At 52.3% G+C, this 21,443-nt stretch overlaps 3 protein-coding genes and 1 pseudogene across 4 annotated transcripts; 3 read left to right on the top strand and 1 right to left on the bottom strand.

Annotated features, from left to right (window-relative positions):
• The first annotated feature begins 1,370 nt into the window (after positions 1-1,370).
• Positions 1,371-1,823, top strand: LOC126040429 (scale keratin-like). The gene has a single exon (XM_049804844.1). The coding sequence runs from the start codon at positions 1,371-1,373 to the stop codon at positions 1,821-1,823; it is 453 nt and encodes a 150-aa protein (XP_049660801.1).
• A 2,104-nt stretch (positions 1,824-3,927) lies between these two features.
• On the bottom strand, positions 3,928-12,775 carry LOC126040428 (scale keratin-like). Of its 2 annotated transcripts, none has more exons than XM_049804841.1 (2): positions 12,505-12,775; positions 3,928-4,133 (listed from the first exon to the last, which is right to left on the bottom strand). In XM_049804841.1, exons 1-2 carry the CDS (start codon positions 12,773-12,775, stop codon positions 3,928-3,930), a joined length of 477 nt encoding a protein of 158 aa, XP_049660798.1. The 2 variants fall into 2 exon arrangements, with proteins under 2 accessions (XP_049660798.1, XP_049660799.1); XM_049804842.1 differs by having other exon boundaries at positions 3,928-4,103.
• LOC126040430 (scale keratin-like) lies at positions 8,453-8,862 on the top strand (annotated as a pseudogene).
• Positions 12,776-14,622: 1,847 nt separating the features above from the next.
• On the top strand, positions 14,623-14,988 carry LOC126040431 (scale keratin-like). Its single transcript, XM_049804845.1, has one exon. It carries the CDS (start codon positions 14,623-14,625, stop codon positions 14,986-14,988), a length of 366 nt encoding a protein of 121 aa, XP_049660802.1.
• The last annotated feature ends 6,455 nt before the right edge of the window (positions 14,989-21,443 follow it).

Below are 21,443 nucleotides of genomic sequence, written 5' to 3'. Positions count from 1 at the left end.
TATAAAAGCTCTTCTATCTCATAGCTCTTCCAAACACTTCCCTTGACTTCTTGGTGACTTGGCTAAGTCTGATTCTTCTCTGTTGCTATCAATGTATCTTTTTATTGCTGGTTTCAACTTCAGTTCATGTCCGCCAACCATACTGTCCAGGGTATCTGCATTGCCTTGGGACAGAGATTCTAATGCTGCCTCTGGGGTGGTAGATACACCCCTATTTCGTGCATGGGGCTCTGAGGAGTTCTCAGTGTCAGAAACACTGGACCCTGGAGCAACTGGACAATGCTTTTAGTCACCTGGTTTAGTTTTAGGTAGCCCTGGGAGGAGCGGGGAGTTGGACTCAATGATCCTTATGGGTCCCTTTCAACTGGAGATATTCTATGATTCTTACTTCAATGCATTTAACCTATTCCAAAGTCTGCATATGAGGTTCAACATTGAATAAGGGCATCACCACTGCAGCCATTCATGCAACCTGAGATGAACAAGCAATACATTTGAGAAAGTTGTGTGTGTTGTCCCAGTACAGCAAATCTTCTGGCTGTCCTTTACTTTCTTGCTTTCCTGTTCTTTCTCAGAACCCTTCTAAGGACTTCCAGGACATAATGAGTGGAGAAGAGTAAAATCACCCTTGGAGGAAATAACTAAATTTGGAGGGGAGAATATAGGCTGAATTCTTGGGTTTATCAAGGAGTCCTGGTTTGTCCTGGAAGAATAATCTGAAATGAGTTTTTTGAAAGACATTAGGGACTAAAACACTATTTATATCGAAATTGTCCAGGCTGTATCCATACAATAGCTGCATAGGTGGGAATTGGGATAATAATGCTACCATCTGTCCTTTGTTGTCTTGTCAAATGGCTTTCTGAGCAATCTGGGCAGTCACAATCCTATAATCGGTTGTTCCTACAACTCTCAGCAAAATTGAGATGAGTGGGAAGAAGAAGCTACTGTAATTAAGTTATTCATGAACTACATCTCATGTAAACCTGCTGAACCCAAATCCAAGTTCTCCTACTGACTCATCAGATGACCTTGGACAAAGTCACTTTGCTCTCTCTGCTTTTGCTTCTCTATGTTCAGTTTAACGTGTAGAAATATATCTAAGTTCTTTGCAGGATATTCATGAGGGACACCACTTTCAGAGGTAGGCATAACATTTCCCATATGCTTCTGTATGCATAGACATCTTTTAGAGAATTTTCAAAAATCTGATTTTTGAAAAAAGAGGATTATGATTGCAAAGTGGGAAATCAATTTATTTACTTGTACTTGACTCATTATTTTAATGTAAACTGTTGAATTTTGAAGTCTTTGTCTTCTACTTAGTCTAATCATCAGTGTGTGTTGCAGCTTACCTCCATCCTTGCAAGATGTCTTGCTACGACCTGTGGTCCACCTCTGCCTGCAGCATCAACCGCCCCCAGCCCCTCGCTGACAGCTGCAATGAGCCGTGCGTCCATCAGTGCCCTGACTCCACAACTGTGATCCAGCCACCTCCTGTTGTCGTCACCTTCCCCGGCCCCATCCTCAGCTCCTTCCCACAGGATTCGGCTGTGGGATCATCTGGAGCACCTGTCCTTGAGGGCTATGGGGGCTACAGCTCCCTGGGCTATGGAGGCCTGTATGGCTTTGGGGGCTATGGGGGTCTGTATGGCTATGGGGGCTATGGCTCCCGGGGCTATAGGGGTCTCTATGGTAATGGAGGCTATGGCTCCCTAGGCTGTGGGGGCCTGTATGGCTACGGTAGACCCTATGGTTCTGGGTATTGCAACCCTTACTCCTCCTGGTCCAACAGGTACAGCCATGGCCACTGCAGGCCCTGATAAATCCTACAGAAATACCCCCTGAGTAAGGACTAACCAGCAACTGAGAGATACAATCTTGATCCACAGCAGTGGTCCCAAGAGAGCTATTGTGAATTCCTGATCACTGCCACCCCACTGCAACAGAGCTTCGAGCACACTGCACATCCTTAATTTCTTCACCCTCTACTCATGGTCTTTTCAAGCTATGTGTATAATGGGTAGGATAAAACAAGTAATTTATATTCTTATAAAATGGCACTTCACTGTCCAACTGAAGAAGAACAATTATAGAAGGAACTGCCTCCACTCTGATGCATATTCTTGATATTCTACAATGCTTTTCTGTGAATGTTTATTTCTCATTAAAGTGATTCTACTCTGCATCAAACAAATTAATTTTTAGTTTTAATTTCTTCTGCTATGGATATACAACTTTCCTCTCTGCAAATGGGGAAACTCAAATCCTTACGTAGGTTGAAGCTCAGACTTCAAAAACACAGCTGAAATGGCCCAGCTCTCAGTGAAGTCAATCACTCTTTGTGGCACTCAATGCACCCATTTGGGGCAGGAATCCTTGCTCCACAGCTGACCTGGGTTACAGCAATAACATTATGTTTAGAAAGAAACCACACTAAACCTCCATTCTCTAATGAACTACTTGAACAACTTTGCGGATCATAGCAGGAGTAGAGCTGGTGGCTCAGCTGAGGCTGGATTCATAGCAAATTATGGGCAAAAGGGTGGCAGATGAGGCCCTCAGGTGGGAGGGATGCTCCTGAGTCAGAAGGGATTTAGGGAGGTGGGGAGAGGGTGGTGAAGGTTATTGGCATGGAGCTGCTGAGAGGGAGAGGATTGGTGCTGCGACAAGGAAAGGAGCTCTTCAGGGGTGAGTAGACTATCTAACAGACCTTTTAGATGAGGACTATTGTGGGAGAGGCTGAAAGTTAGAGCAGCTGAAAATGGGGGTTTCTGTTGTGAGGGTTTCCCAGGCAGAAGGAATTGGGAAGCACAACAACAGTGTTGAGGATATGTATACAGAGTTATGACTTTTTCTACCTTTTAAGCTTTCCAGGCACTATAACTCTGTTCTATCTGTTCCAGCTGTTCTTGCTGGCATAGATGAATTAGCCCTTGGGGTAGCTGTATGGAGTAGCTGTTTTTCTGTCAAAAAACATCCAACACCTTAGACTTCATTATTATACAGAAAAACCATTACCCACACTTCAGATTTAAAAGTTCCCTTGCATGGCTCAGAAAACTTTCTTTAAGGATTTGACGGAATATTAATTCAACTTTCTGCAGAGACTATTACTGAGGATGGAGTTTAATTATTTGAGTGAGATCCTGAAGTTCAAGGAGATGAATCAAAGACTTACCTGGAAGAAATTCTTACTAAAGTCTAATGTTTTTTAGGAAAGGGTTTAAAATTAGTAATCTACCGTTTCATTTCTCTACCACTACTAATCTGTAACCAGTGGATGTACCACCAAGAAGCCAAATTCTTCAAAAATGTAAAGAATCTTTATCTGAAAAATGGGGATGGCAGGACAGTAGTTCCTTCTGTGCTGAGTGCTTTGTGCTGCTTTTGTACACTTAAAACCCCTGATTTTTGGGGGCAGGATGTTCAACTTCATAGTTTAAACTGTTACTGACAGCTGCACAGGTTAGATTTCTCCCAAGACAAATAATAAGGGTGAAAACATGAGAAGAGAATGCCAGAACAGGACAACTTTGATGCAGTAACTTTTAATGATAGTGAGAAAAGAAATACATTTTCAGAATCTCCAAGTACAGTTCTCCAGTCAGGGATACATTCACATGTGATTGATTCTTTTTTTTCCCCTTTTCTTCCTGAGTCTTAGCTGTTGATTTGAACAGACAGAAACTGTTTTGAGCGACTTTGTTACATGTTTACCCTAGGCAACATGGACATGTCATGGGAGAAGCATTAAGGCAGAAACTGGAAGTAGAAGAGGAGAAATTCAAAGGGGGCTGAAGGGATACAGCTCTGTGGTCTTGGAACAGAGCAGTGGAGGTTCAGATATATTTAGCTGTGAAACCATCACATCTCATTTGTTGTTATAGCTCACTTGGGATATTTCTGTAGGATTTAACAGGGCCCTCAGCTGCCACAGCTGTACCTGCTGTACTGGTAAGAGTAAGGGCTGCAAAAGCCAGAACCATAGGATCCACCATAGCTACAGAGGCCCCTGTAACCCAGGGAGCCCCCATAGCCATTCAGACCCCCATAGCCCAGGGAGCCATAACGCCTGTAGCCAAGGGAGCTCCCATAGCCCCCAAGGACAGGTGCTCCAGAGGATCCCACAACTGAATCCTGTGGGAAGGAGCTGAGGATGGGGCCAGCGAAGGTGACAGCAACAGGGGGTGGCTGGATCACAGTCGTGGAGTCAGGGCACTGACGGACACATGGCTCATTGCAGCTGGGGGCGGTTGATGCTGCAGGCAGAGGTGGACCACAGGTCGTAGCAAGACATCTTGCAAGGATGGAAGTCAGTCTAAAACATGGTCATTTATGTTAACATTAAAAAATATCAAACATTAGGTTATGATGAAGCAGTCCAACAGGGTCTCAGTAACAAATCTGGGAAGTAAACATATTTTCTATTACTGTTCTTCCTAGCAGTGTAATCTGGAGGCTAGTTTTGACTTTAGTATGACAAAGTAGTGTACTTTTCAATTGTATCTTTGGTATTTCCAGATGAGCTTTTTTTGGTAGTATTACATCGTTATTAGTTGATGTTTTCTACTTGATAAGTTTGATCTTTCCTATTATAAACTCAGCAGAGCTCTGCTAAATGCAGCCATATACAACCATGCATATGAATTATTCTTTACTTCCTAAAATAGTCTAGGAATTCTTTGGCACACTAAAATGTTACAAGTTTGGGATTTAAAACTGCTTGATATACCCTTCTTCTGCAGCCTAATTTTACAGGACCTAGCAACAGATGAGAAACCAAACATTATTTCCAGCAGCAAATAATCTAGAGATCACTGCCAGCCTGGCGGTAACTGGAGAGGACTTGGTCCTGAGTTAAAATCAAGAGTTCTTGACAGCAAATTAAGTTTAGTGAAGTTTGAGACAAATCTGACTTACCCAATTCAGGAAGGTGAGAAAGGTGTGAGGAGTGGATAGAAAGACTTAATGCAAAGAGCTTTTATACAGCTGTTGGTTGCCTGGAGGACATTAGGAATCCTATGTGTGAGTTCCTAACTAGGTACCAACCCCAAATTGTAGAACAGGTAGTTCCTCAAAGTGCTGAAATTGTTTTTGCTTATTGCTTGTGGGTTGCAGGCACTTCAAACCCACACATAGCGTGACATGCACACTCCACCACAGACCTTTCTATTATCTCCAGGCTTTATGTGTGGAATAACTTTTGTATTCCATTGCTCTCTTTAGCATTAGGGGAGGAAGTAAGCTGACTTGATTTAAGAGTCCCGCATAATTAGGATGCCAGGAGGACAGTAATTTCTTCTGTCCAGTTACAGATCTTTTAGTGTAATCAACATTATACCTTGAGACAAAATGGAATTTATTTTACTATCTCAAATGAAGGCTGGAGACAAATAACAAGGGTAAAAACATTCTTTCTGCAGACTTAACGCACTTCTACCTCCAGCTACTCAATGCAATAATCTGGAAGATCCAAAAAGTGTAATAAACAATGAATTGATTAAGGGGAAGATCCAAGTGACCTTAACTTTTGTAATGTGATAATCTCTTATAATAGGAGGGTGTATGCATCCAGGCATACTTTTTATATAATTATGACACACTATGTACAAGCTAGTAACGGGTGCTCATGAGGTATTTGAAAATCTCTTGGAATGTTCTTGTAAAACGTTGAGATGGCTTTTTTCTGTATTATAGCTCAGGAAATCTGCATATGTATCTCTAGATTTGGAAAAGCTCATAATTTAGAAATAATATGTGGTCTGAAGATAACCATGTTGATGATTATGATAACCATGATAATGATATGGTATTACAATAATGGCATAAACAAAGAAAGAAACCTCAGCAAAAGCCAGCATCTGCCTTTCCCAGAAGATTCCCACCTCATAATTGCTCTCTGTTGAAAGATGCCATCAGAGATGGGGTTAGCTGCAAGATCGGTTGTAGACCAGGATCAAGGATGACTGAGGAGCAAGCTAGAAATTAAAGGAAACTTCAGGAAAATGCACCCTCTCAAAATTGTGGATCAAACTGAGTTGAAAGTTTTGAGTATCCCTGACTGCTTATGATTTCAGAAATTCATTGGGAATCTGTCCACTTTTTGATGTCACTTGGATGACACTTTAGATACTTTGATGTCTAAAAGGTTGCTTTTATCTGTCAGATACACAGGTGAAACAAGACCTGCAGGAATCCTTTAAGACCTGTGAATGGTCTTTGATTTAAGCAGTAGGTCTGAGCAGTTTTGAACAGCCAAAAGGAGCCGGTTCAATGTACCTGCAGGCATGACAGAAGAAGGGCAGAGATAACACATAGAAGATGAGCAAGTGGAACACCAGTAAGAATTGCATATTCTGGGATGAATTTATTGAGTTGATAATGTTATTAGACTGTGGCTTAGCCTGTTACTCTGAAATCTCACTTCACAGCTCTCCTTCCTTCAAAAAAGAAAGTTTTTATTTTTTTTCCTAATACAGTTAAATTTGGGGGTTCTCCTATATAACTTCTACAAAAACACACATCTATCTCAGTAAATCAAAAATTTAGATATTAATTCAGTGTACACTTTGATTATTTTGAGCTTTTGATCTTGAGCATTAAAAATATAAATATCTCTCCTTTCAGAACTAAATTCACCTTTAAGCTGTAGTTTGGGGGTGAGATAAAACCTAAGGCTGTTTTGGACATCTGCCATTGTGTGTTCAGGAATGCTCACAATATAATTTGATTCACAGAGTACTGAGAATCCTCCATGGACTCCAATATGAATTGTATCACATCTCAGAAATAAACCTAATCACACAAAAAATATTGCCCACCTTGCTGAGGATTTAATGATAGACTGTGTTTTGTCCTTAAGAAGAGAGAAAACTTATGTAAGGGACTTCAAAAGAAACACCTCACAGCAGGTTATTTCCGATAAATGTCTGACTATCTTTGTCATATAATACAGCAAAAGAAGAATATCTATGTATAAGCAGCTTACTACGTGGTGCAACTCCAAAGAGAATAGAAAACTGATATTAATTTCATGAATCATGTTTTAGGATGAAAGATACATTAATTTCACCCATGACTCTTAGATGAAAGAACCTTGCATGATGTAATCCATGTGTTATGTTACATGATAATTGAAATCAAGTAATAAACAAAACCAAAGTGAAACAATTTCATCGCTTTGCGGAGCTATCAATACAAAAAATGTGCTGTGTCAACTAATTTAGATCCATGTTCACAAAACCAGCTTCTCATGCATCAGGCGGTCTGAACTGTATAAAAGTTCTCTCCACTCAGGGTTTTTCCAACCTCTTCTCTTTGCTTGTTCTTCTCAGTGAATTGGGTAAGTCTGAATCTGCTCTTTACAGCTATTGGAATAGCTCTTTGCTGTACAATTTAATCTAGGATGGTATCTTCCATTAAGATCTAGTGGGTAAAATTTTAGGTCAAAAGATGAAGCTTACAAAAATGATTAAAAGTATCATGGACAGCTATTCTCTGCATTCAGGGTTGCATTTAATTTCAAAGAAAACTGAAAGTTTCTTGATATGGCAGAAAATTAAGTTCATTATTAGGTTACTTCCAACAGCTGAAGAAATGATGTGACTAGTTCAATATGCATTTGTCCTCTCTGTTTATATGGGTAGCTGGAAATTATTTGAAGAAGTTTAAATATGGTTCACAGGGAAATGCTGAGCTTAGAAGCAGACCTTCTCCAGTTTATTCTATTACAGATCACTCAAAGTGCTTTTACATTAATTCAAGATAAATGGGCATGAATAATACCAGAGATCAGGCACTGGCTTAGATACAGTAGGGCATAGAGAAGAATTGAGAGCTGTTGAAAATGCTCTGTAAGAAATTTAATTAAGAGAAAGAGGGATCATGGAGGCAACTTAAGGAGCTGACAGGCAAAGCACTGGGTTTTTCATGTTGATGGGGTCAAGTTGTTTGGGGTGATACTTTTTCAAAAGAGTTCAGGGCCCGTAATGAACACATTGTGTTAAGTTAGTCATAAATATCTCATTGCCCTGATTAAATGTTTGGAAACAGGGGACAATAATCTTTGCAATTCCCTTGTAATGGTCTCATCAAACAAGTTACTGAGCAAATCTTAATACACAATGACTTATAATCCCTGTTCTGACAAGGCTCAGCACAAAGGAGATCAGTGGGAATGAAAAGTTTGAGTCATGAAATCATGCATAATGGCACACTCCATTCTTGGAGTTCCAGTCCTTGCTGATCCACTGACTCACCAAAGCATCTGAGCAAATAATTTGGTTGTTCTGCTTCAATTTTCATTTCTAATAGACATGGGCAAATTGTTGTACTTCAAAGCACTCTTCTCTGAGGAAAGTCAGTGAACTCTATAGCACTTTTATATATGTAAATAATGTCTTCTACTTGGTAAAATCACCTTTTGTAGATTGACTTCCACCCCTGCAAGATGTCTTGCTATGACCTGTGCTCCACTGCTGTTGGTGGCATCAACCGCCCCCAGCCCCTTGCTGACAGTGGGAATGAACTGTGTGTCAGTGCCCTGACTCTACAACTGTGATCCAGCCACCTCCAGTCATCATCGCCTTCTCTGGCCCCATCCTTAGCTCCTTCCCACAGGATTCAGTTGCGAGATCCTCTGGAGCACCTGTCCTTGGGGGCTATGGGAGCTCCCTTGGCTATGGGGGTCTGAATGGCTATGGGGGCTCCTCCCTGGGTTGTGGGGGTCTGTATGGCTATGGGGGCTCCCTGGGTTACAGGGGCCTGTATGGCTATGATAGATCCTATGGTTCTGGCTCTTGCAGCCCTTACTCCTACCAGTACAGCAGGTACAGCTGTGGCAGCTGTGGGCCCTGCTAAAATAGAAAAATCTCTTGACTAAAGAATGACTGGCAAATGCACGATACGTTCTTGATCCTCAACTGAGCTCCTAAGTAAGGGCAGAGCATCAAAGACTTCCACTTAATACAGTGGAGTCAGAATAGCTCCCTAAATTAAACTTCTCATTTCCTTCTTCATTTGTTTCATCTCCCCTTCCTTGCCCCTGCCAGTGCCCAAATGTGGAACTCCACCATTGTCCCACAGGACACTTGCTTCTCCCTGAAACTGCCACTGCCTGGGAGAAGCCTGAAAGAAGACCTCTCTTGAAGCCCAGGGTGACATCCTGCCTGCCTCTGCCTTATGTGTCTTTCTCCAGTGGGTATTTTCCCACACTGCAATAAAACAAATCTGCATCCAACACCTGCCCCTCTGCCTTTCCTTTCAAAGCCCCACATGGGCTGCTGGGCTCCTTCACCCTGCATGTGTTCCCTGCCAGCCAGGCCAGGGCAGTGTCTCAGCCCCAGCAGAGCCCGGCTGAACTGCCTTTTGGGAGACCCCACAGCCCTGGCCACACACAGTTCTGCTGTTACGAAACCTATCTGCCCAGTCTCTCATTGCTACTGAGCTACAATCATTGTCTCCCCTACACTATTTATTCTAGTTGCCAGACTTCCAGGAGTTAGTCCATTTTTTAAACTAGTTAGTTTAGTGCTGGAATTAATTTTATATCTTCCCAGATGGTGTACTAGAAACCATTAAGTTGTATTCAAAGACAATGTAGAAAAAAAAATGGCTTGAAGCTCTGTCAAAGCATATTTGGAAAAGGAACAATAGGAGGAAGGTAAACAATGGAAAACAATTTTTAAGATAGGCTTCTGATGAGCAAAGATCAAATAGTACTTTTTTTTTTTTTAATCACTGCTGTGATAACAATTGCCTCAGGGAAGTTTTGGCTGAGTGTAAGTCAGCTGGGTGAAGTAAAAAGAATATGAACTAATGCATTACAGAGGATTTACCTATTACTTCACTGAGATTCTTTCAAAGAAAAGGTCTGTGCATGAATGTACAATTTCTTTATCTCAACCCTCTGTCAGTGTCATAGACTAGCAAGTCTGGTTTTAACAGGCAATTTGATGTTCCACTCATGAATCTTACTTTTCATTCAAGAAATTATTATTTAATTTTTATTGATTAACAAATACTTATTGAAAATATTTTGACCAAAAAAAGCACTTCCCTGAAAGGTTCTCCTCTCTGCCTGCTTTATCCTCCCTGTCTCAACACTGCCTGCCCTCATGGCCCTTGGATTTTTGGGAAAGGTCTGGGTGGGTCTTAGAAGGGACTGGAGATTGCAGGTCCCAGCTGAGAGCCCTGCAACATGAGTGACTGGGATGTGTGAAGAGCCCAAGCAGCTGAGGTGGAGAAGAAAGGTTCCTGCCTCTTGGGTACAAGGAAATAGCTTTCTGTCCCTGCTGTTCCTCTCCATTCTCACATGGCTTGAGGCAAGGACACTGCTGCCATTCCCAGGAGCTCAGCAACCAACCTCCTGGCTTGTGTCACAGGAGCCCTGCATCTCCTTGGCTCAGGTAGCTCTCTTGTGCTAAGCAAAGCCCTCTTTCCTCCCAGCTAGTTCAGCCGAGTCCCAAGCAGTTCCTGGGACAGCTTTACAAAATGAAGATGCCTGGTTTCATCTCCATTTCTCTTCTGCTCAACACCAGGGTCCTTGGTCTCACGCACAGCCTGTAAGAAGTACTTCAGTGTAAATCATACATGATCACAGCTGAGCACCTGAGCTCCAACTGCCAGCTTTTCCACTGATACTCTCAATGAGGCAGTGCCAGGCAGGTACCAGCCAGCACCCAATTAGATGTGTATTATGTCAGACAGCAAGTGCCTAGCCCAATATAACAAGATTGGTGAGAGCTATTAGCATCCAGCTAACATGATTACGTAGCTTCTATTTGGGCTGGATGCCTGTTCAGGGTGAGCTCATGTCTGATTGCAAAATAGTACATAGAGATAACCTTTCTGTCAGTGTCTAATGTTATATGGGAATCATAGGAATGGAGGGGTTTTACTACATTTGTTGCTCAAGGATCAGTCTCAGAAAACCTCAAATTATTTGTTTTCATTAATGACATTGGCACATAACTTGGGAGCACTCTGTTTTATGTGCTGATAACACAAAGCTGAGTGGCATTAAACAGGAGGGAATCAGACTTTAAGACCGGTAAAACAAGGTGGCTTAACTGATGGGAGTAACAGTAACGTTATGATCTTCAGTAATACAGAGCAAAGCCATGCACCCGCTGACTATGGAGAAAAGATCTGGTCTAACACAGGCCATAATCAGAAAGAAGTGACAGAAGAGGAAAAATTCACTGAGTAGCCCCAAATAGGTGATGGTAAGGAATAGGGAGATTGTATGTTCTTGAGTGAATACATTGTAAGCAGAGAATACCAGAGAGTAATGGTAGTATAAACAGAACCTGTAAAAACAAGGGGAAGAGCACACCCAATTTCCCTTTTACTGCAGACGTGGGACTACTCCAAAAAGACAGGGTGAATCCAAGAAGTTTGAATGGCACTAAACTTAAGTCAATTACTCTCACACATACCACAGTAAGTGGTAAAAATCATGTTGTTGGATGGGTCATCTTGAGTAAAACTAAGAAACACATTATATGTATTTCTTTTTGACCTCTAGCAAGCAACAAATTCGCTGAATACAATACAGTACCAGTTTTGTCTAAATACAAAGTTTTGAAGAGTGAGAGAGCAGCATCACACCTTCTTCTGAAAGACTGTGAACAGTAGCTAAGATACCACCCTCTAAAATATGAATATTATGGCCCAAATATATATCTATACACAAATTTATATATAAGTATGCATGCATTTCTTGAAGAGGCATCTGCAGTCTAACCACGTGAACCCAAATCATTCCAACAACTATGTAAGTGAAAAATACGTTTCCCTAATTAGAGAAAAGAAGATTTTCCCTGAGATAAGCACCACTCATCTGAAGCTGGAGAATGAGAAACCAGGAATCGCATATTCTCTCCTAGGAATGAAAACAGATATGATATCCCAAGGTGAAATATAGAAAAAAAAGAATTTCCCTCCCACAGCTACAAGGGACTGAATGTGGGAAAAGGAGGGAGGGACAAATGACATGGATGCAAGAAAGCTTTATTTTGCCCGGGGGAGCAGGACCCAGAGAGGCTGGTTGCCACGTGCTGGGGGAAGCAGAGGGATCTTCTCCAGGGCATCGCTTCTGGCTCCAGATGCCCCCTTGGCGCGGCATCCCAGATCCCGAGGACGTGGCCCCTCAGCCTCGCAGGGCCTTTTGGGTCCACCTCCTGCCCCACCCGACAGCTGGGACGAGAGGGGAGGGGAGGAGAGCAGAGGGCAGGAGAAGAGGGCAGGGAAGGGCTGAGGGTGGGTGGCACTGCCGGCTGCCCAGGCGTTGGCTGGGGCTGGCGATGCTCAGCTCTCCTCAGTGCCCCGTGCCCGCCAGCTCAGCCCTGCTTGGGTGGTGGTGTTGGCGTTGGGGCTGGGGGCAGCGCCTGGCGCTGAGCTGGGTCTAGCAGGGCCCACAGGTGTCCCACAGCTTCTTGCTGTAGCGGGGCAAGGCACAAGGGCTGCAGGCGGGAGAAGCGTAGGGTCTGCCAAAGGTGCAGAGGCCCCCCGAGCCCAGGGTGGCGCCGGCGCCGTAGAGGCCTCCCAGCCCCAGGTTGCCCCCGAAGGCGGGTGCTCCGGAGGAGCCCACCACGGCTTGCTGGGGGAAGGAGCTGAGGATGGGGCCGGGGAAGGTGACGACGACGGGGGGCGGCTGGATGAAGGTCGTCGAGTCGGGGCACTGCCGGGCGCACAGCTCGTTGCAGCTCTCAGCGATGGGCTGGGGGACGGCGACGCCGGTTTTCGGTGGGCACAGGTCGTAGCAAGACATCTTTGTGCGAGAGAGCTGAGCCTGAAACACGCGGGACCCAAGGACAGGTGTCATGAGCGAGGAGGAGATCCCGTGGCCGAGCAGCGCCCTGTTCCCAGGGCTGCCCTGGAGCTGGAGGGGCCAGAGCCGCCACCTTGCCCGCACTGCCTGCCGCTTGCTCTTTGCCCAGCCAGCCCCCGTCAGCGCCCTGCTCTCCGCACCCCTTGCCTTGCCCTCTCTGCACACAGAGGGCACGCAAGCCCTCCCCGAGAGCCTGTGCAAGGCCTGGCTCTGCGCGGCTGGGCCACGGGGCTCCTTCCTCCTCCCTCCGCCCCTCAGCCCGCCCTGGCCCTCCAAGCCTGCTGCCAGCACGCCCATGGCCAGCAGTGCTCTCCTGGCCACGGAGTCCCCACGCCAGCCCCTGTCAGAGGAGGCAGAGAGCTGCAGGCACCCACCTACCCTGTTCCTGAGCAGAGCGAGGCAGGAGCGGCGGATGGCAGCGCTTGCCGAGGGCAGCGCTTTTATGCCGGGCTGGCGAGTGCGGGGAGGAGCTGGCCGCGCTGGGGGCACGTGGCCCGCAGCGGCCGAGCCCCTGCCTCCTCCCTGCGTGGCACGGGGCTGTTTTGCTGATGCTGTTTCCTCTCCAGCCCCAACCTGCTCTATCAGCCCCTGCAATTACCCCGCTTGGATGCTTGCCAGCTGCCACCTAATGGGCCGAATGAGCCCAGCTGTCTTTTCATTATCTCGGTGTGTAAGAGGGCATGCAGCGTGACAAAGGCTGACTGCGAGCGCCCTGCGTGCCATAGCACTTGCCCAAGGGCTTGGTCTCGGGGTGGCCCCTTGCTTGCTTTGCAGAGCCACAGGGAAGACCAGGGTCCTGGTGCTGGCCAGGAAGGCGGCCTTGCGAAGGCCTCCCGCATGCCAGTGACCGCATGACGTACGCCGTGTGGCTATTATCCGCAGAGGCGCGAGGTTACGAAATGCCAAATCAAAGGCACTCCTCTCGGGCACTGCCTGCTCAGCACGATGCATCACTCAGCAGCCCAAAGGAGCCGGTCTCCATCCACCTGAAGGTGTTAGCCATCGACCTCTGCAATTCTGGGGGAGAAAAGCCCCTCGTGCTCTTCCCTGAGGTGCATGGTGCAAGGAGCACACACCCCACCTGGGCCCACATGGCACAGGCTCGTGCCAGCCCTCCCCCAGCCCCTCGCAAGTGTCCCAGGAGCCCCATTGCTGGGGGACGGTGCTGGGCCAGGGCTGCCCTTGGGGTGCTGGGGAGATGGGAACTCTGCCTGGTGGCATGACCTCAGCAGCCCCCGGCTGGCTTGGCCCCGCTGGCGCTCGCGGTGTCTCTCCTCCCAGCAGAGCCTGGCTGCGGCCACAGGGCAGACATGTCTTCCGCGGGCAGAGCACGAGGCAGGCAGCGGGGAGCTGCAGAAGCACAGCCCTCTCCTGCTGTGCGCAGACCCCAGCAGGGAGACGCCTGCTATCTTTTAGCCCTCGAACCAGAAAGGGGCGGAAAGCCTCGGAAGTGGCAGGTGCTGGCCTGGCGAGGGGATGCTGACTCAGGGAGGGGCAGGAGCTGGACAGCCCCATCATCCTTGGCAGGAGGGAGTGCCGCCTCTGCAGACTGGCCCAGGTGGTGCTGAGCAATGGCGGGGCTGCTATAAAAGCTCTGCCTCTGCCAGGCTCCCCCAAGCACTGCTCTGGCCACCTTTGCCTCTGGGAACAGGGTAAGTCTGTGAGCGTTTCTCCTCCCGGCCCCCTGCTCCTGCTCCGGCCCCGGCCCCTCCGCCTCGGGCGCTCGCCTCTGCTGCTCTCTTGCAATCTCTGCCTTCTTGCAGAGCACCGTCCGATCCTGCGCAAAGATGTCTTGCTACGACCTGTGCCCACCGAAAACCGGCGTCGCCGTCCCCCAGCCCATCGCTGAGAGCTGCAACGAGCTGTGCGCCCGGCAGTGCCCCGACTCGACGGCCTTCATCCAGCCGCCCCCCGTCGTCGTCACCTTCCCCGGCCCCATCCTCAGCTCCTTCCCCCAGCAAGCCGTGGTGGGCTCCTCCGGAGCACCCGCCTTCGGGGGCAACCTGGGGCTGGGAGGCCTCTACGGCGCCGGCGCCACCCTGGGCTCGGGGGGCCTCTGCACCTTTGGCAGACCCTACGCTTCTCCCGCCTGCAGCCCTTGTGCCTTGCCCCGCTACAGCAAGAAGCTGTGGGACACCTGTGGGCCCTGCTAGACCCAGCTCAGCGCCAGGCGCTGCCCCCAGCCCAAACGCCAACACCACCACCCAAGCAGGGCTGAGCTGGCGGGCACGGGGCACTGAGGAGAGCTGAGCATCGCCAGCCCCAGCCAACGCCTGGGCAGCCGGCAGTGCCACCCACCCTCAGCCCTTCCCTGCCCTCTTCTCCTGCCCTCTGCTCTCCTCCCCTCCCCTCCCCTCTCGTCCCAGCTGTCGGGTGGGGCAGGAGGTGGACCCGAAAGGCCCTGCAAGGCTGAGGGGCCAAGTCCTCGGGATCTGGGATGCCGCGCCAGGGGGGCATCTGGAGCCAGAAGCGATGCCCTGGAGAAGATCCCTCTGCTTCCCCCAGCACGTGGCAACCGGCCTCTCCGGGTCCTGCCCACCGTCTCTCTGACAGCCTCTCCTGCTCCTCTGGGCACAATAAATGTTTCCTGCATTCAAGTCATGTCTCCCTCCCTCCATGTCCCATGTTGGGAAGACCCCGTGGGTGGGTTCCCGGCAGCTGTGGGAGGGCAAATAGTGGTCCTCGGATGCCTGGGCAAGGGGAGGGTGGGTGGTGTTGGGAGAGGGAGGATGCAGGCAGCAGGCAGGGGAGAGAGAGCCTTTTGGTGGGCCCTTGCAGGATCTGGGGAAAGGGCAGAAGGCAGGACAGGCGCTGGCAGTGCTCCCTTGCCTGGTCTTCTCAGCCCGGGAGCGGCAGCAGCTCCGCCAGGTCCCGCTGCTCCGCAGAAGCAGGGCAGCATCTCCGGGCGTCTGCACAGAGGAGGCTGGAGGAGAGGCAGTGTTAAGCCCCGTGCCTGGGACATGGCCGTCGATTGCTGGAGAGCAGCTTGTCAGGAGAGGCCCTGGGGGTGCTGGTGGATGCCACGCTGAGCATGAGCCGGCAACGTGCGTTGGGGCAAAGGCAGCCCGCGGTGTCCTGGGCTGCATGCGGAGGAGGTGGAGGGAGGGGATCCTTGGCCTCCACTCAGCACTGGCGAGGCCACCCCTGGGCTGCTGTGTCCAGTGCTGGGCTCCCCAGCACGGGAGAGATGGGGGCTGCTGCAGAGAGTCCAGCAAAGTGCTGCACACAGCTGCCGAAGGGACGGGGAGCACGTGTCCTCTGGGGAGAGCCTCAGAGAGACGGGACAGTTCCTCTTGGTGCTGAGGAGGCTCGGGGTGGGGTGGGGGGAGTGCCTCATCAATGTGCACCCATGGCTGAAGGGAAGGCATCAAGAAGATGGAGCCAGGCTCTTTTCAGAGGTGTCCAGTGCCAGGACAAGAGACAATGGGCACCAGCTGAAAGACGGGAGGCTCCGCCTCAACATCCCAAAGCCCTTTTTCCACTGTGAGGGTGACCGAGCCCTGGCACAAGTTGGCCCGGGAGGTTGTGGAGTCTGCGTCCTTGGAGACGTGCAAAAGCCGTGTGGCCACGGCGCTGGGCAGCCGGCTCGGGGTGACCCTGCTTGAGGGGGCAGCATGACAAGATGCCCTGCAAAGGCTCCTGCCACGACAGTCAGGCTGCGTTTTCTGTGATTTGGTGTCTGCGGCAGAGAACCGAGGAGCACGGCGTGTGTTGGTCTGTGCTGGGGATGGGGAAGTGGAAGGGGAAGGGGAAGGGGAAGGAGGAGAGGGAAGGGCAGAGTGGAGTGGAAGGGGAAGGGAAATAGGATGAGGAAGGGGAAGGGGGAGTAGAAAAAGAAGGGAAGAGGAAGGGAAAGGAGGAGGAGAAGAGGCAAGGGAAGGGGAGGGAGAAGCGGTAGGGAAAGAGGAAAGGGAAGGAGAAGGGGAAGGAGAAGAAGAAGGGGAAGAAGCGGAAAAAAAAGTAGCAAAAGGGTACAAAGAAGAGGAAAGGGCACTGGACGTTGTTAGGGAGGAGGAAGGGAATGGGAAGCCTCCCGTTTCCTTTTTCTCCCAGGGCCTCAAGCTGAGCCAAGGAGGCACAAAGGTGTGGAGCTGCGGCAGGAATTGCTCCTGGCTGGCTCCCATCCCCTGGGGCAGCCGTGCTCACGCGCAGGGAGGCTGGAGGCCTGCAAACACCCCAGGGCTGCATGTCGTGCAGGCAGGGGAGCCACCTGCGTTCAGGCAGGGCCCTTGGAGCTCAGCCGCGGGACCGTGTGTGGGGGGGTCTCCCAAAAGGCAGCTCAGCCAGGCTCTGCTGGGGCTGAGCCTGCCCTGGCCCGGCTGGAGGGGGACACGTGCAGGGCGAGGGAGCCCTGCAGCCCACGCTAGGCCTTGAAAGGAAAGGCAGAGAGGCAGGTGTTGGATGCAGGCTTGCTTTATTGCAGTGCAGGAAAGCACCCACGGCAGAAAGACACGCAAGGCAGAGGCAGGCAGGTTGTCACCCCGGGCTTCAAGAGAGGTGTTCCTTCAGGCTTCTCCCAGGCGGTGGCTGTTGTGGAGACAAGCGAGTGCCCTGTGGGACGATGGTGGAGTTGCACCGTGCAGCTGGGCATGGGCAGGAGCAAGGAGGAGAGGCAAGATGGAGAGAGGGGACGGAGGGGAGGAAGGAGAGGAGGTGTGAGGCTGAGGAGGCCCAGGGTCTGTGGGGGCTCTGGGGCTGGGTCTAGCAGGGCCCACAGGTGTCCCACAGCTTCTTGCTGTAGCGGGGCAAGGCACAAGGGCTGCAGGCGGGAGAAGCGTAGGGTCTGCCAAAGGTGCAGAGGCCCCCCGAGCCCAGGGTGGCGCCGGCGCCGTAGAGGCCTCCCAGCCCCAGGTTGCCCCCGAAGGCGGGTGCTCCGGAGGAGCCCACCACGGCTTGCTGGGGGAAGGAGCTGAGGATGGGGCCGGGGAAGGTGACGACGACGGGGGGCGGCTGGATGAAGGCTGTCGAGTCGGGGCACTGCCGGGCGCACAGCTCGTTGCAGCTCTCAGCGATGGGCTGGGGGACGGCGACGCCGGTTTTCGGTGGGCACAGGTCGTAGCAAGACATCTTTGTGCGAGAGAGCTGAGCCTGAAACACGCGGGACCCAAGGACAGGTGTCATGAGCGAGGAGGAGATCCCGTGGCCGAGCAGCGCCCTGTTCCCAGGGCTGCCCTGGAGCTGGAGGGGCCAGAGCCGCCACCTTGCCCGCACTGCCTGCCGCTTGCTCTTTGCCCAGCCAGCCCCCGTCAGCGCCCTGCTCTCCGCACCCCTTGCCTTGCCCTCTCTGCACACAGAGGGCACGCAAGCCCTCCCCGAGAGCCTGTGCAAGGCCTGGCTCTGCGCGGCTGGGCCACGGGGCTCCTTCCTCCTCCCTCCGCCCCTCAGCCCGCCCTGGCCCTCCAAGCCTGCTGCCAGCACGCCCATGGCCAGCAGTGCTCTCCTGGCCACGGAGTCCCCACGCCAGCCCCTGTCAGAGGAGGCAGAGAGCTGCAGGCACCCACCTACCCTGTTCCTGAGCAGAGCGAGGCAGGAGCGGCGGATGGCAGCGCTTGCCGAGGGCAGCGCTTTTATGCCGGGCTGGCGAGTGCGGGGAGGAGCTGGCCGCGCTGGGGGCACGTGGCCCGCAGCGGCCGAGCCCCTGCCTCCTCCCTGCGTGGCACGGGGCTGTTTTGCTGATGCTGTTTCCTCTCCAGCCCCAACCTGCTCTATCAGCCCCTGCAATTACCCCGCTTGGATGCTTGCCAGCTGCCACCTAATGGGCCGAATGAGCCCAGCTGTCTTTTCATTATCTCGGTGTGTAAGAGGGCATGCAGCGTGACAAAGGCTGACTGCGAGCGCCCTGCGTGCCATAGCACTTGCCCAAGGGCTTGGTCTCGGGGTGGCCCCTTGCTTGCTTTGCAGAGCCACAGGGAAGACCAGGGTCCTGGTGCTGGCCAGGAAGGCGGCCTTGCGAAGGCCTCCCGCATGCCAGTGACCGCATGACGTACGCCGTGTGGCTATTATCCGCAGAGGCGCGAGGTTACGAAATGCCAAATCAAAGGCACTCCTCTCGGGCACTGCCTGCTCAGCACGATGCATCACTCAGCAGCCCAAAGGAGCCGGTCTCCATCCACCTGAAGGTGTTAGCCATCGACCTCTGCAATTCTGGGGGAGAAAAGCCCCTCGTGCTCTTCCCTGAGGTGCATGGTGCAAGGAGCACACACCCCACCTGGGCCCACATGGCACAGGCTCGTGCCAGCCCTCCCCCAGCCCCTCGCAAGTGTCCCAGGAGCCCCATTGCTGGGGGACGGTGCTGGGCCAGGGCTGCCCTTGGGGTGCTGGGGAGATGGGAACTCTGCCTGGTGGCATGACCTCAGCAGCCCCCGGCTGGCTTGGCCCCGCTGGCGCTCGCGGTGTCTCTCCTCCCAGCAGAGCCTGGCTGCGGCCACAGGGCAGACATGTCTTCCGCGGGCAGAGCACGAGGCAGGCAGTGGGGAGCTGCAGAAGCACAGCCCTCTCCTGCTGTGCGCAGACCCCAGCAGGGAGACGCCTGCTATCTTTTAGCCCTCGAACCAGAAAGGGGCGGAAAGCCTCGGAAGTGGCAGGTGCTGGCCTGGCGAGGGGATGCTGACTCAGGGAGGGGCAGGAGCTGGACAGCCCCATCATCCTTGGCAGGAGGGAGTGCCGCCTCTGCAGACTGGCCCAGGTGGTGCTGAGCAATGGCGGGGCTGCTATAAAAGCTCTGCCTCTGCCAGGCTCCCCCAAGCACTGCTCTGGCCACCTTTGCCTCTGGGAACAGGGTAAGTCTGTGAGCGTTTCTCCTCCCGGCCCCCTGCTCCTGCTCCGGCCCCGGCCCCTCCGCCTCGGGCGCTCGCCTCTGCTGCTCTCTTGCAATCTCTGCCTTCTTGCAGAGCACCGTCCGATCCTGCGCAAAGATGTCTTGCTACGACCTGTGCCCACCGAAAACCGGCGTCGCCGTCCCCCAGCCCATCGCTGAGAGCTGCAACGAGCTGTGCGCCCGGCAGTGCCCCGACTCGACGGCCTTCATCCAGCCGCCCCCCGTCGTCGTCACCTTCCCCGGCCCCATCCTCAGCTCCTTCCCCCAGCAAGCCGTGGTGGGCTCCTCCGGAGCACCCGCCTTCGGGGGCAACCTGGGGCTGGGAGGCCTCTACGGCGCCGGCGCCACCCTGGGCTCGGGGGGCCTCTGCACCTTTGGCAGACCCTACGCTTCTCCCGCCTGCAGCCCTTGTGCCTTGCCCCGCTACAGCAAGAAGCTGTGGGACACCTGTGGGCCCTGCTAGACCCAGCTCAGCGCCAGGCGCTGCCCCCAGCCCAAACGCCAACACCACCACCCAAGCAGGGCTGAGCTGGCGGGCACGGGGCACTGAGGAGAGCTGAGCATCGCCAGCCCCAGCCAACGCCTGGGCAGCCGGCAGTGCCACCCACCCTCAGCCCTTCCCTGCCCTCTTCTCCTGCCCTCTGCTCTCCTCCCCTCCCCTCCCCTCTCGTCCCAGCTGTCGGGTGGGGCAGGAGGTGGACCTGAAAGGCCCTGCAAGGCTGAGGGGCCAAGTCCTCGGGATCTGGGATGCCGCGCCAGGGGGGCATCTGGAGCCAGAAGCGATGCCCTGGAGAAGATCCCTCTGCTTCCCCCAGCACGTGGCAACCGGCCTCTCCGGGTCCTGCCCACCGTCTCTCTGACAGCCTCTCCTGCTCCTCTGGGCACAATAAATGTTTCCTGCATTCAAGTCATGTCTCCCTCCCTCCATGTCCCATGTTGGGAAGACCCCGTGGGTGGGTTCCCGGCAGCTGTGGGAGGGCAAATAGTGGTCCTCGGATGCCTGGGCAAGGGGAGGGTGGGTGGTGTTGGGAGAGGGAGGATGCAGGCAGCAGGCAGGGGAGAGAGAGCCTTTTGGTGGGCCCTTGCAGGATCTGGGGAAAGGGCAGAAGGCAGGACAGGCGCTGGCAGTGCTCCCTTGCCTGGTCTTCTCAGCCCGGGAGCGGCAGCAGCTCCGCCAGGTCCCGCTGCTCCGCAGAAGCAGGGCAGCATCTCCGGGCGTCTGCACAGAGGAGGCTGGAGGAGAGGCAGTGTTAAGCCCCGTGCCTGGGACATGGCCGTCGATTGCTGGAGAGCAGCTTGTCAGGAGAGGCCCTGGGGGTGCTGGTGGATGCCACGCTGAGCATGAGCCGGCAACGTGCGTTGGGGCAAAGGCAGCCCGCGGTGTCCTGGGCTGCATGTGGAGGAGGTGGAGGGAGGGGATCCTTGGCCTCCACTCAGCACTGGCGAGGCCACCCCTGGGCTGCTGTGTCCAGTGCTGGGCTCCCCAGCACGGGAGAGATGGGGGCTGCTGCAGAGAGTCCAGCAAAGTGCTGCACACAGCTGCCGAAGGGACGGGGAGCACGTGTCCTCTGGGGAGAGCCTCAGAGAGACGGGACAGTTCCTCTTGGTGCTGAGGAGGCTCGGGGTGGGGTGGGGGGAGTGCCTCATCAATGTGCACCCATGGCTGAAGGGAAGGCATCAAGAAGATGGAGCCAGGCTCTTTTCAGAGGTGTCCAGTGCCAGGACAAGAGACAATGGGCACCAGCTGAAAGACGGGAGGCTCCGCCTCAACATCCCAAAGCCCTTTTTCCA

Source organism: Accipiter gentilis, chromosome 7, assembly GCF_929443795.1.
Source record: "Accipiter gentilis chromosome 7, bAccGen1.1, whole genome shotgun sequence".
NCBI lineage: Eukaryota > Metazoa > Chordata > Aves > Accipitriformes > Accipitridae > Astur > Astur gentilis.
The sequence above is the reverse complement of the archived record's forward strand: the minus strand, read 5'-3'. Positions and strand labels throughout refer to the sequence as shown.

Coding starts and splice junctions, on each gene's coding strand:
- LOC126040429 (XM_049804844.1), top strand. CDS start 1,371: ATGTCTTGCTACGACCTGTGGTCCACCTCTGCCTGCAGCATCAACCGC.
- LOC126040428 (XM_049804841.1), bottom strand. CDS start 12,775: ATGTCTTGCTACGACCTGTGCCCACCGAAAACCGGCGTCGCCGTCCCC. Junction 4,134..12,504: donor CCTGGGCTCGGGGGGCCTCT/GCACCTTTGGCA, acceptor CACAGGATTCAG/TTGTGGGATCCTCTGGAGCA.
- LOC126040431 (XM_049804845.1), top strand. CDS start 14,623: ATGTCTTGCTACGACCTGTGCCCACCGAAAACCGGCGTCGCCGTCCCC.